Source organism: Danio rerio, chromosome 1, assembly GCF_049306965.1.
Source record: "Danio rerio strain Tuebingen ecotype United States chromosome 1, GRCz12tu, whole genome shotgun sequence".
NCBI classification, from domain to species: Eukaryota; Metazoa; Chordata; class Actinopteri; order Cypriniformes; family Danionidae; genus Danio; species Danio rerio.
In genome coordinates this window covers 627501-646057 of record NC_133176.1, presented here as the reverse complement: position 1 = coordinate 646057, position 18557 = coordinate 627501, and the positions used below count along the sequence as shown (strand labels likewise).

Here is an 18557-nt window from a genome sequence, read left to right as displayed (position 1 = left end):
GTTCAGTCTGAGAGAGATGGAAATGACAACCCACGGCTCATTGGGGATATGTGCCCAGGGTTACATATTAGGGAAGCGTACATCGGGCTGCATTTTGTGTGTAAAGTAAACACTATGGTGCCGTATGACATCGCAGACAACTTCTGTTTCTTTTCGCTTCTGACTGATTGACTACTTATGGACAACTTTTCCAGTGTGGTCCATTTGCTCAGCAGGTTGTCTTGTATGGCTTGGGAAGTGGAGCAGGGGTTCTGGGGTTCGAGTCTAGCAAATGACAGAATCCAGAGTTTCAGAATCCGAGTAAAACTAAAACAAAAAATAAGTGTGAAATAGTTGTAAAAGAATGTGCTTTTCTCTTCTAGTTTGCCTATGAAAACACTATCGGTTGGGTTTAAGAAAGGATGTGAATCAGATGTAATGTGTGCAAGTTGGCCAGACATGTAAAGGGCATGTGTGATGAGCTGACAAGGACCAGCACCCTATTTGAGATTGACAAGTTGACAGCGGCCTCTAGTGGATTTATGAGAGATGGCACATATGAGAAAATGTGGCCCAGTAATGTATTTGACATTTGTAATAATCTAGACAGAGACCTCTAGTGGATTTACGATAAATGGCATGCATGAGCACATGTGGGACAGTAACACATTTGAGATTGTCAAAAATAAAAGTAAACGTTGCCTCGGCCATGTATTTCGTGGTTCTCCAATGAGCCTGGGTTGTTATTGCGGACAGCATCATCATCCTCATCATCATCCACTCTGACTCTTTCAGGTACTTCCTGCAGCCCAGAGATAACGGCCATAAGTCAGTGAAGGCGGATGAGCTGGGCTCGCTGAGACTCAACATCGTTTACACGGAGGACCACGTGTTCCCGACGGAGCATTACAACCCGCTGCGAGACCTGCTTCTGCAGTCAGCACACGTACAGGTCAGTCACACACACACACACACTCATATAGTTGAGCTTTATTCTTTACATCAGACACAACAAGCATTTTTGTTTGTTTAAAAGACGTCTAATAGATGTCTAAACATCGACGGCTGTGATTAAGCGAGACTAAATTTAGGAAAATCTAATAGATATGTAAGAATAGCCCACAATTAGACTAACATCAAATCATTTTTTGTGTTTAACAGACGTCTAAATGTACATGGCTTTGCTAAAACAAGACTTAATTTGGGTTTTTCACCAAACCGTCTATGTTTTGATGTCTATTAGATGTCTATTACAGTAAATGCTTGCTCACTGTAAAGAAAACTCTTGCTATCCTACATTTTTTTAGTTCAATCAAATGAACTTTTCTAGTCAGCTTACATCAATCAAACAGATTAAAAATATAAACTTTGTATAATTCAATTTAACTTAATAAAACAAGTAAGCAAGTGTTTGTGTATGTGTGTCTTAATGTGTGTGTGTGGGTATGTGTAGCCGGTGTCAGCGTCTGCGGCTCATATTCTGGGTGAGGTGTGTCGGGAGAAGCAGGAGGCGGCCGTCCCGCTGGTCAGACTCTTCCTGCACTACGGCAAGATCGTGCCTTTCCTCAGTGCCATCGCTCACGCAGAGATCAGCCGCACACAGTGAGTAAAACACACACACACCAGCAGCGTCAGTGAATACACAGCAGCTCCTCATGGTCCTCTATTGCTCCTCACACTTTTTATGAAACCACCAAAGATTCTTTAAAGGGCTCCTGTTTTACACCAGATGTACGATAAGTCGTTGAATGTGTCTGTAAATTTTAAGCTAGAAATACCCATCAGATCATTCATCATACCCTGCCGAATATGTACATTTTGGGGCCTGAGGAAAGTGTAGCTGTGCATACACCCTATTGGTTACACAATGGAGACCAGGAGGTGTGTATTAGTGTCCCCCCTTATTCAGTGTCTCCTCTGTCTGCGCAGGGACCCCAACACCATATTCAGAGGGAACTCGCTCACGTCCAAGTGCATCGATGAGACTATGAAGCTGGCGGGGATGCATTACCTGCGCGTCACACTGAAGCCCATCATCGATGAGGTGGGTCTATCTCCATCTATAATGCAGGATATCTGAACGCCGCGTTCACCGTGTTTCTTATTTACCTGTAGATCTGCAGCGACCACAAACCCTGCGAGATCGACCCCGTCAAGCTGAAGGAGTCGGAGAATCTGGACACAAACAGGGTGAGCGTCAACTTCTGTTCCTCAAACCAAACAGTTTCCCAATGCATGTAATGTGAGATTATGGGTTTAATAATGTTCGGTGTAACATTTACTTATAGACAAAACTATTTGCCCTTTTGTGATGTACAGTACAAAAGACAAATGAAATGAGTTATTAAACTATTATGTTCAATATATTGTGTTGAAAACCACTGTAATAAATTGCTGTAAAATGTACAGTATTACTGGCAATTTTGGTTGTCGGTAATATTGTAAAGTTTACAAGTGCACTGTAAATTACAATTACAATTAAGCTGTAAAACTACAACACAGCTGTAATTGTTCATTTACAGTACGCTTGTAAATTTAGCCTGTAAAACTGTAAGAATTGTCAGTAATACTGTAAAATGTGCAGTGTACTGCAACAGTGTGTTTTTCTCTGTCCAAGTTAATTAGTTTTAAATTTAATTTTTAAAATATTTTTATTATTAATTTAATAATTAATAATTAAATGTGTTTTATTTATTTAATAATTAATAATTGAATTAATAATACACTAATACAGTAGTGTACACAATAATATGTCGGCTTAGTCCCTTTATTAATCTGGGGTAGCCACAGCGGAATGAACCGCCAACTTATCCAGCATGTTTTTACGCAGCGGATGCCCTTCCAGCCGCAACCGATCTTTGGGAAACATCCACACACACACACACACACACACACACACACACACACAATTTAGCCTACCCAATTCACCTGTACCGCATGTGTTTGGACTGTGGGGGAAACCGGAGCACGCGAACGCAGGGAGAACATGCAAACTCCACACAGAAACACCAACTAAGCTGAGGTTCGAACCAGCGACCTAGCCACCTTCTTGCTGTGAGGCGACAGCACTACCTACTGTGCCACTGCGTCGCCAATAAACTAATAATTACATTTATTGCATTAATTTACTCATTTAAATCGATACTAATGGTTTAAACTACTAAAACATTGAGTTATATTAAATATATCAAGAATAAGTGACGGATCAGTATGAAAAACCTTTTGCTATCATAATTGAATTATTTTATATTAATTTATTATTTTCTATTAATTAAATGACGCAGTAATTTTCTTGTCCGTTTTATTATTTGTAGCTGTTATGAGTTTTCAGTTCAGCTTTAGTTGTTTAGATATTTGTTCAGGAATATCTGAGATTGAATATTCCTGTGTGTGTCCTCAGGAAAACCTGCGTCAGTATGTGGACCGCATCTTCAGCGTGATCACCAGCTCCGGCGTCAGCTGCCCGACCGTCATGTGCGACATCTTCTTCTCTCTGCGTGAGTCTGCGGCCTCGCGCTTTCAGGGTGAGCGGCTCATTTATTTACTTTATTTGACGTCCACATCACCATTATAGTGTACATCTATATATAAATAATGGAGAGATTGTTTCGTTCAGAACACACTTATAATGGTCAGAACACATTTCTAATCATAACAGTGTTAATAACTCATCTCTAATAACTGATTTATTTTATATTTGTCATGATGACAGCACATAATATTAGACAAGATGTTCTTCAAGACACTTCTATACAGCTTAAAGTGACATGTAAAGGCTTCACTAGGGTAATTAGGGTAAAGTTAGGGTAATTAGGCAAGTCATTGTATAACAGTGGTTTGTTCTGGAGACAATCCAACACTAATATTGCTGAAGGGGGCGAATAATATTGACCTTAAAATGGGGTTAAAACAATCGATTTTATTTTAAAACAGCTTTTATTCTAGCCGAAATAAAAAAGCATAATAATCTGCCAATTGGGTAAGAAAAATAATGTCATTTCAGTGAAAACATGTTTATTCTGCTTACCTCATTGTCTGATTATTTAGCTTGTTTTAACTCACTTAATTTTGACTCTGAAAACAAGACGATATGTTTTGCTTGTTTAGAAAATGCTTCTTGGTTTGGGAATCTTTCGATGTTTGAGCTAGAAACAAGACAAAAACTCTGAGTAAGAAAGCATTTCCTGCAGGGATTGAGATGATGTGTGTTGTGAAATGAGCTACAGACATACAGATGAAATGAAGTGTGGTTTGTCAGTGTTTGACAGCAGAAGTCGCTCCTCATCAGCTCTGAGAGCAGGTTTAAGTGCTGTGGAGCAGCTGATGATGCAGAAACAAGCATTAAAGTTGTCAGATTTCTCTGATTGAGCATCAGTTTGATGAACTCTTGCTGTTCTCCTGTGTTTGTTTTCCTCCATTTTCCAGTTTGTGTTGTTGTGAGTGTTGCATCGCCACCTTCAGGCCACAGACGAGCACTGCAGACACACACACACACACACACCTCACTCTACAGACAGTTGTACAGGAGAACTTTAAGATTTGAGTTCAGCTAATTGATTAAAAGCAAATTTCCTACAGATTTGGTGAAGTTGCTGGTCCTCTGAGAGATTCATTTCTGTCCCAATGCAAATGTTGATGAGTTTTGCATGTGTGAACTGCTGTATAGTTTCTGTGTAGCATGCTAGTATTCAAATTTCTGCTTTCTGCAAACCTGTATATAAATAATTGTGAGGAGTTTTTCAATCTGATGTTAAGTTTGTGAATTAAAATTAAAGTAATTATAATTTTTGATGGGTTTTGTAGTTGAGGAGCCAGGTGAAGAGACAGGTGTGTGTGCTGGGTTAATATCATTTGTAAAAGTAATGTGTTCTATGCTGTTGTGTTTTCAGTGGATGCAGATGTTCGCTACACGGCAGTCAGCAGCTTCATCTTCCTGCGCTTCTTTGCTCCTGCAATCCTGTCGCCAAACCTGTTCCACCTGCGGCCGCATCACCCGGTGCAGACACATCACAAACACAGACACACACATGTAGACAAACATACAAACACACACACACACAGAGAGAGAGAAAAATAATTGTACACACACGCACACACACACACATATACACACTCTCACAAACACACAAACACATGCATGTAGCCACACATACACACTCACACACACATGTGCACACACACATAGCAATAAAACTGTGTACACGCAAACACACCTCACATTCTTATACACACACTCTCTTAAGGAAACACACAAACATAGACACACACACACATGTACATAGACACATACAAACACACGCATATGCACACAAACATATAGAGAAAATACAATTTTGCACACGCAAACTCTCTCTCACACACACACACACACACACACACACACAAACACACACATGTAGAGAAAAAAATTGCGTACACGCAAACACACACACACACATAGAAAAAAAATGTGTACATGCAAGCACACACACACACTCTTATACACACACACATTCCAACTCATACAAACAAACACACACACACACACACACACACACAGGCCTGGGCACACATACATACAGAAACACACAAGCATCCTCTCACACACACACACAGACACACACACTGATCTAGGTGTTTACTCGGGTCATGTTTTCTCTCCTCCAGGATCCGTGCACATCTCGAACCCTGACGCTCATTTCCAAAACCATACAGACTCTGGGGAGCCTGGCCAAGTCCAAATCTGTGAGTGTGTGCACGTATTTACACTTAAAGCTTCATTCACTCACTCATTTTACTTCAGCTTAATCCCTTATTTATCAAGTCTCCACACCGGAATGAACCACCAACTATTCCAGCATGTTTTACACAGTGGATGCCCTGCCAGCCGCAACCCAGTACTAGGAAACACCCATACACACTCATATACACTCATACACACATACACAACAGACAATGTAGTTGATCAATTCCCCTATAGCGCATGTGTTTGGACTGTGGAGGAAACCCACGGCAACACGGGGAGAACATTTTGTTTGCTTGAGTTTATATTGTGTGATGCAGATGCGGAGTGTGTTGTGCTGTGACACTCAGACTGCAGTGTGTGATGAGGATAATAATAAACACTCTTCTCTCTCTGACAGGCCAACTTTAAAGAGTCCTACATGGCTGCTTTCTACGACTACTTCAATGAGCAGAAGTACGCAGACGCAGTGAAGAACGTGAGTGTGTGTGTGTGTCTGTTTGTGTGTGTGAGTGTGTGTGTGTCGTCAGTTTTCTGATGTGTGTTTATCCGCTGCAGTTTCTGGATCTGATCTCGTCGTCAGCACGCTGGGACCAGAAGAGCATCGAGACGCCCATCATGCTGAAGGAAGGGTGAGTGTGTGTGTGTGTAAGAGAGAGTTTTTATGTGTGTTTGAGTTTGTGTGTGGATGTGTGTGTGTGTGTTTGTGTGTGTGAGTTTTAGTGTGTTTGAAGTGTTACTCAGTGTGTGTGTTTGAGAATATTTGTCTGAATGTGTGTGTGTGTGTTTGTTTGTTTGAGTGTGTGTGTATTTGTGTGTTTGAGTTTGTATGTATGTGTGTGTGTGTGTGTGTGTGTGTGTGAGTTTTAGTGTGTTTGAAGTGTTACTCAGTGTGTGTGTGTGTTTTAGTATTGTTGTCTGTATGTGTGTGTGTGTGTGTTTGAGTCTGTGTGGACTTGTGTGTGGGTGTTTTAGCATCTGTCTGATTGAGCGTGTATTTTGTGTGTTGTCTGTGTGTGTGTGTGTGTGTGTGTTTGAGTATGTTTGTTTAAATATATGTGTGTGTGTATATTTGACTGTTTGTTTGAATGTGTGTGTTGTTTAAATATATGTGTTTGTGTTGTTTGTATATCTGTGTGCGTGTGTGTGTGTGTGTGTGTGTTTCAATGTCTGTCTGAATCATTAGTATCTGATGGTTGGCTGCTGTTTCTGTGAGGGTTAGTTTAGGGTTCGAGTGAAGCCACAGTAAACATGTGAGACAGAAAAACAAACGTGTGTGTGTGTTTGTGTTTCTCTGCTGGCCGCAGGAGCGTTAAACTCATTATTAAGAGGTTTGATGCCAAAGGCTCAGGCAGGTAAGATGCCATTGTGACCTTTGACCCTTAATTCATGACTTCCGACTCTCCACACAGCCTTCCAGAAGATCTCTGTTCTTGTGCTTCCTCCCTGTGTAGTGAACACACATACACCCTTACTAGTGTGCCTATTAAGAGGACAGACCCAGAGCTGTCAGCTGTTCCTCCTTTATTAGTGGCTGAATTGAGATGATGGTGATGTTGATGTTGTTTTGAAGTGTCTGAGCTGTAAATCTGAGCACTCTTTCAGACACTCACATCCTGAAGAAACACCTGAGCAGCAGGAGAGGAAAATTCTCCACCTATTCTGCTTTTAGTCTCAGTTTTAATAACGGAGATATTACAGAGGTCTCTACTGTGCTTTAATTTTATTACTAATTATGACACATGAAACCTTTTTTGTATTACTGATTTACTCTCATTTATATACATTCATTGTCTTTTCGGCTTCGTCTATTTATTAATCAGAGGTCGCAACATTTTGTCAGACAAAATACAGCCTGTGTATAGGCATAATACTGATATATGAGACATGTTATATTTACACTATAGCTAAATACACTGAAGTCTTTATTAAACTCTCTTAATCAGTAATAGACATTATTCTTACATTACACTATTAGGCCTGTAGCCGGCTTATTGAAATAGGCTGCTTATTTGTTTTCTATTTAATTATAAGGTACACATATTGCATATTTATTTTAGTGACATTTTAAGAACTTATTTTTTGCCGCATGGTTATCATAACCACTTTTTGATGTACCAAAAAATATTTCCAAGCATTTTGTCAAATTGTTTACCATACTATTGTACTATTAAAGTGTTTATTTACAAATGTGCATTTAAACTGTTATTTTTATTTTACAGTTTTATAAATAATGAAAATTTTGAATAAAAAAATATAAAAAGATTCTTATTTTTAAAGACAATTTTTCATCACCTATCATAAATCTGTTAAATCTGTTAAAACTTGTTGTAAATTAAACACTGAAGCCTACAGGCAAATAACACACTGGCCTGTACATTAAGTCTTGCTTGGTTAGAATTTGGCCATTTAAATAATAAGAAATTTTTCAAAAATAATAACAATCACACCTTTCATCTTTTAAACCACCAGAACCCCTTATGCCTACAGGCCTGAAACTTAATAAATTGTATAAAGAGAGGATTAATTAGTAATATATTTCGATAGCAGTTAAATAAATAATAGCAGCATACACATATATATATATATATATATATATATATATATATATATATATATATATATATATATATATATATATATATATATATATATATATATACAGTTGAAGTCATAATTATTCCCCCACCTCTGATTTTTTTTTCTTCTTTTTAAAATATTTTCCAAATTATGTTGAACAGATTCAGGAAATGTTTACAATATGTCTGATAATATTTATTCTTCTGGAGAAAGTCTTATTTGTTTTATTTCAGCTAGATTAAAAGCAGTTTTTATTTTTTTTTAAACCATGCAAACTCCACACAGAAACACCAACTGACCGAGCCAGGACTCAAACCAACGACCTTCTTGTTGTGATATCTATAATATCTGTAAAAAATAAAGCAGGCTACTTCATGGATTTCACCTATGGTCGGTTATTTTTAGAACTCTAGTGAATACAGGGGACCACTGTACATCATTTTATAATATCTCAAATGAAACATACACGTATTTGACTAAATATTGACCAGAAATCATTCAAATGGTAAATCTTCCATTAAAGATTGAGAATATTGCAGATAACACATGTAGATGACGACAGCAGTTATTGAACACAATCCCAGAGTAATGCAGGAGTGTGGAGAATAATCAAATGCAGTGGTGGGTTTTGTTGACATCAGAGCGGTGGATTATTAACCAGACTGTAGGAGTGTGTGTGATGGATTCTCTGATGTTTCCCTCTTCTGACCTTCAGATTCATGATCAAGCGAGCTCAGGGACGAAACCGCTTCGGTCTGAAGAACTTCAAGAAGAGATGGTTTCGCCTCACCAACCACGAGTTCACCTACCATAAAACCAAAGGTAACGCAAAAGGTTTGTCCTGAAACTCTCACTACAGGTGTGTGAGGCGTCTGTCATCAATCCCATCGTGTGTTTGCCATATTAATAATATTGTTCATATTAATATACAGTTACAGTCAAAATGATTGTTAATTGTTTTTAATTATTTCCCAAGTGCTGTTTAACACTTTCCCTGCCAAAAAGTACTGTAAATAACCAGTCAATTAAGAGAAAATGAGACCTCCTGCTGTTCATCACATTATGAGAAGCAAATGTCCCCACAAGTATAGCAATACCTGTAAATTTTCCTGTGTGTTGATGTTTTGGGTCACCATGAAATAATCGGCTCATAACTCAGCCAGAATGAAGGATTGTGAAGATGTGAGGAGAACATAAAACATGAAAACTCACTGTGTGTTTGTGTGTGTGTGTGTCCAGGAGAGGGCGCTTTGTGCAGTATCCCTATAGAGAACATCCTGGCTGTAGAGAGACTGGAGGAAGAGTCCTTCAAGATGAAGAATGTAAGAGAATCTGCTTTACGTGTGTGTGTGTGTGTGTGTGTGTGTGTGTGTGTGTGTGTGTCTTGAGCTCTTTATTCCTTATCTGCTATGTGTGTGTGTTTGTGTTTCTGAGCTCTCCAGTCGCTGATCTATTATATGTGTGTGTGTTCCTGCAGATGTTCCAGGTCATCCAGCCAGAGAGGGCGCTCTACATTCAGGCTAATAACTGTGTGGAGGCCCGAGACTGGATCGACATCCTGACGAAGGTCAGTCAGTGCAACCGCAAGCGCCTGAGCACCTTCCACCCGTCTGCATTCCTCAACGGACACTGGCTCTGCTGTAAGCTGTCTGCGGACACAGCGCCCGGCTGCACGCCCTGCACAGGGTGAGACACACACACACACATATACTCATATACTTATCAGCACACTTTACATTTTATTGTGTCTATATTCTGCTTACACCACACTTTACACTTTTATTCTTGTGTATGGTCTCTATATTCTGTTCACATTAGGTGTGAATCATGACTTATGTTCTTCTTCCTGTCGTTTAGTGGACTTCCTGCCAACATTCAGCTGGATGTGGATGGAGATCGAGAGACGGAGAGGATCTACTCGCTCTACAGCACATACATGTCCAAACTGGTGAAGATGCAGGGTGAGTCCAACACACGCACGCACACACACACACACAGGAGAATATCACACTAACAGAGCAGTCATGAAAACTCATTCAGGGTTCGTACACTCATGATAAGGGAAGAGTTATTTGTTTCTATCTTCAGCCAATCACATGCTCTCATATAAGTTAAAAGCACGGATCTATTGCTGACAGAGAGACGTCATCCTGCAAACTGATAGGGCATCTGCCAAAAATGCAGAATTAAAACTTTTCTAAACCCTGAATTAATATCGGGAATACTTTAGCACGTTAAAGGCAATGACTGTTGTGCAGATCAAAACAATGATCGAAAGCGTGACGCCACGGCTGGAGTATTACTTTTAGACAGGTCTGTTTTAAAACTATTTTTGCCATGCAAAGCTGACCGTGTTCTTGTTTATAAATGGGTTTATATGCACGGAAGTGTTGTTTAGCCACTGAAAACGTCCGGGGGAAGATTGGCTACATTTAAGTTCATGGGGTAGCTTTTACAGCATCGATAATATAGTGGGTTAAATAGACCTGAGCATGCGTTTAGTGGTTAAAGTGAAAAAGGAGCTGAAAACAAGTGATGAATATTAAATCAAATAATTCAATTATTAATTCAATTATTAATATTAATTATTAACAATTAATTAATAAGTTTAGCCCTAATTCATAGACATGGCCTCTATTTTACTGATCTAAGCACAACGTCATAGATGTTTACCTTTAAGTCTTGGTAAAGTTGTGGGATTTTAGTAGGAGAACTGTGTTGATGAAAATGTCCTGATACTGTGTGCAGAGGCGTGTGGCAGTAAGTCAGTGTACGACGGGCCGGAGCAGGAGGAATACTCTACGTTTGTGATCGATGACCCGCAGGAAACCTATAAAACCCTGAGACTCGTGATCTCCGCCGTGCAGACACTGGAGCAGCAGCACACACAGTACAAACGAGACAAGTTCAGGAAAACCAAGTATGGAAGCCAGTGAGTATCACAGGGTAAAGATCATCACTCGCGCTAACAGCTGATGTGATGCGCGCGACTGCTTAACGCGTGCGCGCTCCCGAATCGTGAAGCAACTGTGTCTGGAACAGGTTCTGGAAACGCAACTGTCATCAGTCCTCTTTCAAATAAACTAGACAAATAGTGATGAAGATGCATCCGCAGTCCTGATGCTTTTAAGAGCTCAAAATGTGTCTTTTTGTAAGCGGCACCGGCTGCTTTCACTTTGAACAGATTATTAAATTGCCTAAAGTTAACCGTGTACATGTGATCCTTTCATTATCACACACGGTATGTTTCATCTGCTTTTAAGTCAATTGCTTTTCTTTCTTTTTTAAGAAATGTTTAGTTAAATAAAAAGTAAAGTATACAGCTATATTTTGCTTGTTTTGACACATTAAAAATTTGTGGCTAAGAAATAATTATTGTTTCGCATGGTTATAGAGATAAATTTGGTAAATCGTTAATTTTGAGCTGTAAAAAAGGTCATGTGAAATAAAAACTAATTGCAATATAACACTATGAAACCCTGACCCATTTGCTCACACTCATTGAGCGAACTCATACTCGACACACAAAAAGTGAAATGAATGAGGACGCATGTGGACACAGCACATTTAAATCAAGTCATTTTAGCATGTCAACGTCAAATTTATGCATATAAAATATATTTTCCCAACAACAAAATTGTGGCTAGTGAAAATGCAGAGTGGCTAGTAACATTGGAAAACTACTAGCCACAGTGACCGGTGATTAAAAAAGTTAATGTAAAGCCCTGGCTGTAATATTGTTATGTTTTGCAGTAATATATACAGCGCTCAGCATATATGAGTTCATCCCTCACAAATCTCTCTTTTAAACACGTATCTTTAAAAGGAAGCTCTACAATATTAAATGTGTGCAAATACACTAGATTAGTCAGTACTGAAGCCAAATCTGGAGCTCATCTAACAAAGTGAAGTTTATTCATAAACTAATTTCGAGAGGATCACGTGCTTATGATTTATCACGGCCGGTCTCGCATTTGCTAATCACTATCTTCCAATCATACGAGCCCTAAGCTACTATAAATAGCCTCAGTTTTCAGTTCACTTTATCTTCGTTTGGAAGAAACTCCCTTCCTCCCCTATTCTCCTCCTTTACCTCTGATTGGGCGGCACGGCGGCTCAGTGGTTAGCACTGTGAGCCCCACAGCAAGAACACTGCCAGTCCTGGTTCCACAGGACCGGTGGGTGTTTCTGTGAGGAGTTTGTATGTTGTCCGCGTGGGTTTTCCCCAGGTTCTCCGGTTTCCTCCCACCATCCAAAGACATTCAACATGCATAACAATCAAGCTTGTCTAATCCCTTGTGTTCCCTTAGCTACCGCAGCAGGGGAGGTCTGAGATCCACCGAGCTCAGGCTCCCCTCTTGCTCTGCCAAAGTGAGTTAAGCCCCGGGCTCGAGGAGCCCTTGAGCTCGGGGCTCTCTCCCGGGACAGCATGTCAAACAAGCTTTTATAAATCATCAGCTAAGTGTGAACTCTTGAAATAACTTACGATAGTGCTCCAAAATCTAGCACAGGCAGATTTATTTGTTCTAAAAAATATTCAATATAAAATTTAAAAGAATAAACAGAATAAAGTGTGAGCAAATGATTTGTTTTAGGTTTGTTTTCCAATTCTTACAGCGATTTCTGGAGTTACATTTATATTAAAGGGATAGTTCAGCCACAAATGAAAGCAGTTCCAAATGTTTCGACAATTCTTTTACAGTTAAACACAAAAGAAGATGTTTATAAGAATGTTGGAAACTGCTAACCATTGAATTCCATAGTAGGACAAATAAAATTATAGGGAAGTTAAAGAACCCCCATTATGTTTTATAAAGGGTCATATTTTGGTTTTGGGGTGTCCAGCAACAGGCTGATCTGCTTGCAAGCTCATAAAACACTTTCATTGTCTTATAATCTGCATTTATTTTTACCTGATTATCCCAGCAATCTAATCTGCGCTGATTGGACCGATGACAGCGATTGGTCGACAGCATTCAGCGCGAGACATTGTTGATATGCCGTGCTGGGCATTTCAGTCTATTGAAGTAGTCAGAGTCCAGAGTGTGTGTGTGTGTGTGTGTGAGCATACCTGCCAACACTCCTGTTTTTCCCAGGAGTCTCCCGTATTTCAGCCCCATCTCCAGCCACCGTCCCATTTTGTTATTTATCCTGGAAAACTTCCGTAATTTCAACCACCACAGATATGGTTTTTGGGTGAACTGTCCCTTTAAGACACATTGCCTCTTTTATTGGCACTAACGCACCTCCACATGACTCGGTGTTATCTGCATCACTGACTGCACATGTGAGAAGCAGGGAATTCTTCATCTGATTATGACACATCATATATTTGTGTTTCCAGGGAACATCCAATCGGTGATCAGAGCTTCCAGTGCTACATCCGCCAGCAGTCAGAAAGCTCCACCTACTCCATCTGACCACACCCCCTCGCTCTGCACAGGAAATGAGGTGTGATTGACAGGAAGTGTCCGCTGACTCGAGCTAAAGCTGTGGTGTTTAATGCAGTAGCCGAGCGGCGGCGGTCTCGCACTTTACACATGGCGCGCTCTGGGACGATGAGGCTTCGCCACGCGGCGCATTTTAACATTTTATGAAGGAATCGTCCTCTAGATGTTTTATAAACGGAGTTCTCCAGGACGTATCCCACAATCCTTTGCTATCACAGGGTTTATAAGTGACTGGATGACGGACCTGCGGCTGAATTTGTTTCTTTATATCAGGAATGTTCAGACGTGTCCGGTGTTGATCCTGTAGTGTGTCTCCAGGGAGACTGAAGAAGAGGTGCATTGTGGGAAATGTGTGTGTGTGTGTGTCAGCGTGTGGAGTGACACTAAACCACTTCCTTATGGTTTGTGGGTCCAGTTGTGTTCAGCAGCACATCAGCGTCTGTCTTTATACTGCATTGATACACTGTTCTTACTGTGTGTGTGTGTGTGTGTGGTTCTGTGTATGATTGTGAGTGTGCGAGTGTTTGTTTATGTGTGAGTGCGTGTGTACGTGCAGATGTGTGTATGTGTGTGTGTGTGCGTGCATGTGCGAGTGTCTGTGTGTGCATTTATGAATGTGTCTGCGCACATGAGTGTGTGCATGCATGTGTAAATGTGTGTGTCTGGGTTTTTGTGTGCTTGCATGTGTGAGTGTGTGTGTTTGTGTGTGCGCACATGTGTGTGCATGCATGTGTGAGTGTGTTTGTGTGTGTGTTTGTGTGTGCATGCATGTATGAGTGTGTGCGTATGCTCGCATATGTGAGTGTGTGTGCATGAATGTGTAAATGTGTGCGCATGCATGTGTTTGTTTGTGTGTGTGCGCATGCATGCGTAAGTGCGTGTATGTGTTTTCGTGTGCTTTCATGTGTGTATGGGTGCGTTTGTGTGTGTGTATTTTTGTGTGCATGCATGTGTGAGTGTGTGTATGCACACATGTGTGAGTGTGTGTGCATGCAAGTGTAAATGTGTGTGTGTTTATGTGCGCTTGCATGTGTGTGTGAGTGTGTACATGTGTGTGCGTGTGCATGCATGTGTATATGTGCGTGTGTTTTTGTGCGCTTGCATGTGTGTGAATGTGTGCGTGAATCTGTGAGTGTGTGTGTGCGTGAGTGCATGTGTGAGTGTGTTTCATCGATTAATAATCAATAATAGCTCACAGTCCATCCCATCATACTTTATAGATGTGTTTAATATGGATGTGTTTCTTTGGATGAACTTCATCAGACCTGTTTAGAATATTCCCTGCTCATATTTCACCCTCAGATCAACAGAATATTCATATTTATATTCACAAATACATACTGAATATATATATATACATACATAATGAAAAAAATATGTATATATATATTATATTGCAGTGCTGCTGAATGCTGGATTCTGATTGGCTGATAAGCATTCTAAGCTGTTTGGTTATTGTCAGAAATTGTGGTTATTGTTCTTGCTGTGAGGCGACAGCACTACCTACTGCGCCACCGCGTCCCCCTCCACTTTAATTATTGGCCATGATTTTACAGTAATGGTAAAGACACTGAAGCCATCTTTCCTTCATCTCTTGATTTGGGGTGAACTATGAGCCGGAGCTTCACTCTTCTGTTGTCGTCTGTCCTCATGTTAGTTTGGTGTTTCTGTCGTTCAGTGATGCACGTTTCAATACTCCTATATTTTAAGAACAGCCCCGTTTTCCTGCCCAAATGAATTGTTATTTATTTTTGTATCACAGAATAATGCGAATGTGACGAAAAACAACCTCACAATAATCCCAGTGCACTGTATGAAGTATGCAATAATGCCATGTAGGAGTATTTCTCCTGTTTTTGATCCATTCAGTAACTGAAGGAACTTTGATCACAGAACCTTAAGAAGGGACAGCAGTGTGTGTGTGTGTGTGTGTGTGAGTGAGTGATGTGTGTTCAGACCAATTCAGTGAATGAAACACACTCAGTGCACATGTTTATTTTGTCCAAATGAAGGCAATAGCAAAACAAAACTGTGTCTGAGTCTTTATTTTTAATGCTGATGGTTGGTGGGGGGGGTTAATTTTCTTTTGGCTTAGTCCCTTATTTATCAGGGGTCGCCACAGCAGAATGAACCGCCAACTTATTCAGCATATGTTTTACACAGCGGATGCCCTTTCAGCTGCAAACCAGTACTGAGAAACACCCATACACACACTCATACACTATGGCCAGTGTAGTTGATCAGTTCCCCTATAGCGCATGTGTTTGGACTGTGGAGGAAACCGGAGCACCCGGAGGAAACCCACGCCAACACGAGGAGAACATGCAAACTCCACACAGAAACACCAACTGACCCAGCCGGGACTCAAACCAGTGACCTTCTTGCTGTGAAGCCACAGTGCTAACCACTGAGCCACCGTGTCACCTTGTTTACATACTGTACAATGTTGCACAAAAGTAACTTTAAAAAAATGTTGAAACGTTCTCAAACAGTATTCACAAAGTTAATCATGTTACTAATGTCTATAAAAGTAAATAGTGTCGTTTTTAAAATGAATGTTTACAAACAATTTTTACAAAAGTAACAATTATTTACAAACAACATTTACATAAATGAAATAGTGTAGTTTTCCGGTGGTAACAATGTTTACAATAGGAACGTTTATTTTTAGGTAACAACAATTGAACATTAACAACGTTCACAACGTTTACAAAAGTAACAGTAGCATATAAACAACATTTACAAAACAATAGTTTTCAAAAGTAACGTTTACAAAAGTAAAACAAAAATTGTTTATTGTAAATAGTTTACCAGTAGTACCAATGTTTACAAAGTAATCTTTTTAATTAACAATTGAAAAATAAAGTTCACAATGTTTACAAAAGTAACAATGTAGCATTATTTACAAACAACATTTACAAAGCATAACAGTTTTCAAAAGGAAAACAAACATTGTTTATAAAAGTAACAACGTAGCATTGTTTAAATAGTGAAGTTCACCAGTAGTAACAATGTTTACAAAGTAATCTTTTTAATTAACAATTGAAAAATAACGTTCACAATGTTTACAAAAGGTACAATGTAGCATTATTTACAAACAACATTTACAAAAAGTAAATGGTGTAGTTTTCCTGTAGTAATGTGTACAGTAACGTTTGTTTTTCAATAACAATTGAAAATTTACAAAAGCAACAATGTAGCATTGATGATAAACAAGATTTACAAATGATAATACAAAAGCAACGTTTTTTTAAGTAACACAAACATTGTTTACATAAGCAACAATGTAGCATTCTTGATAAACATTTGCAAAAATAAAATAGTTTTCCAGTAGTGACGTTTTGTTTACAAAGTCACAAAATGTCACATTTACAAACGTTTAGTAACAATGTAGCAGATTACAAACAACATTTACAAATGTTTAAATAAATGATACAAAAGTAACGGTTTTTTTTTTTTCAAAGTAACAGCTTGAAAAATGTCTACACTGTAGCAATCTTAAAGTGATATTTGAGTTCAGCTTGAGGTCATCTCTTCACAAAAAGTTTGTCGGGTGAGAAACTGGTGACATTCATTATTTATCAAGCTTTAATTCCTGTTACATAATTTCCTCCAGCCTCTATTGTCACCACCCGCCTCCTAAAGCGCACTGACCAGCTGAGCGCTACTAGTTCCCTCATGGTTAACCCACACACACGCCGGCCAGGCATGAGCTCTGTCTGCCAGAAACACTAGAGGAAAGTCAACAGGAAAAGCGAGTGTTTGGATCCGAGACACCGAAGCGGAAGCGACTGGAACTTCAGCGGGACATGAGGAGTCTGAAGGCGGCGTGCAGCGGCTCGGAGCTCGGCCTGCTGCTGCTGCTGCTGTCCGCTACACTCTGCGGCTCTCAGCGCTGTGAGTAAAGCTGATCAACATTCACTAAAGATGCCGAATAAAGCGCTTCTCTATCAGCTGCTCGTGTTTACCTTCACTTTGAGCACAGCTTCATCACTTACTGACCTAAACTGCAGGAACTTTAAGTGCTTTATTCACATCAGAAACAATAACAATGGTGGCATTTGTATTAAACAATAACTAGCGGCTCACTATGGTGTATTAGGGGAACTAGAGCATGGTCACCACAGGGAAGATTTGTAGGGGATGATGACATATACATGTGATGAATAATGCTTTTGTGTCACCGTGTTTAGGAAATGCACACATGTATTGTACTCACTGAGTTTGTAAACTGATGATGTTTCCAAAATGAGAGTAACTGAAGTGTTTAGGGAGATTCTGCTGTTTAATAATGATGATAACAGCAGCAGCAGGAGTTATTACAGTAATCATGTTTACTAAATACTGACTCTGAATCTCAGAGTTTACACTGTGGAAATGTTCACACCAATAACTTATTCCAAATCAAATCTAGTTATAGAGTGACCCTCACCTGTGTTTACTGCGAGATCTATGTGTGTGTGGTTCTTGCTTATATGTGTGTGTGTGTGTGTGTGTGTGTGTGTGTGTGTGTCTGCGTAAGTATGTTTGTGTACGCATTCTTGATTTAATTTTGATTGTGTGTGTGTGTGTGTGTGTGCGCGCGCATCTGTCTGTCTGTCTGTGTCAGTTTATGGTTTGTGTGTGTGAGAGTGAGTGTTGTATGTCTGTGTGTGTCTGTCTATGTTTATGTGTGTCTATTTGTGTGTTTGTTTAGTATGCATTCTTGATTGTATCTTGATTTTGTGTGTGTGTGTGTGTGTGTGTGTGTGTGTGTGTGTGTGTGAGTGAGAGAGAGAGAGAGAGAGAGAGAGTGCTGTATGTCTGTCTGTAAGTTTGTGGTTGTG

The 18557-nt window shown here is 39.7% G+C and overlaps 2 protein-coding genes across 5 annotated transcripts in view; both read left to right on the top strand.

Annotated features, from left to right (window-relative positions):
- Positions 1-15760, top strand: part of rasa3 (RAS p21 protein activator 3) — a 55588-nt gene extending 39828 nt beyond the window's left edge. Inside the window, exons 10-25 of one of the 4 annotated variants that reach the window (XM_009305229.4) lie at positions 775-931; positions 1433-1581; positions 1909-2023; positions 2095-2169; positions 3380-3503; positions 4869-4975; positions 5626-5703; positions 6102-6179; positions 6260-6333; positions 7009-7056; positions 8997-9103; positions 9521-9603; positions 9759-9967; positions 10139-10242; positions 11030-11213; positions 13626-15760. In XM_009305229.4, coding sequence (XP_009303504.1) covers positions 775-931; positions 1433-1581; positions 1909-2023; positions 2095-2169; positions 3380-3503; positions 4869-4975; positions 5626-5703; positions 6102-6179; positions 6260-6333; positions 7009-7056; positions 8997-9103; positions 9521-9603; positions 9759-9967; positions 10139-10242; positions 11030-11213; positions 13626-13701 — 1768 coding nt within the window. In that variant the 3' untranslated portion in view covers positions 13702-15760. Of the gene's footprint in view, positions 1-774; positions 932-1432; positions 1582-1908; positions 2024-2094; positions 2170-3379; positions 3504-4868; positions 4976-5625; positions 5704-6101; positions 6180-6259; positions 6334-7008; positions 7057-8996; positions 9116-9520; positions 9604-9758; positions 9968-10138; positions 10243-11029; positions 11214-13625 lie in introns of all 4 variants that reach the window. The other 3 variants (XM_009305228.4, XM_009305235.4, XM_009305232.4) reach the window with 3 other exon arrangements.
- A 1651-nt stretch (positions 15761-17411) lies between these two features.
- Positions 17412-18557, top strand: part of pros1 (protein S) — a 10743-nt gene continuing 9597 nt past the window's right edge. Inside the window, 1 exon segment of the mRNA NM_001077323.1 lies at positions 17412-17628. Within this exon segment, the coding sequence (NP_001070791.1) occupies positions 17541-17628 (88 nt within the window). The 5' untranslated portion in view covers positions 17412-17540.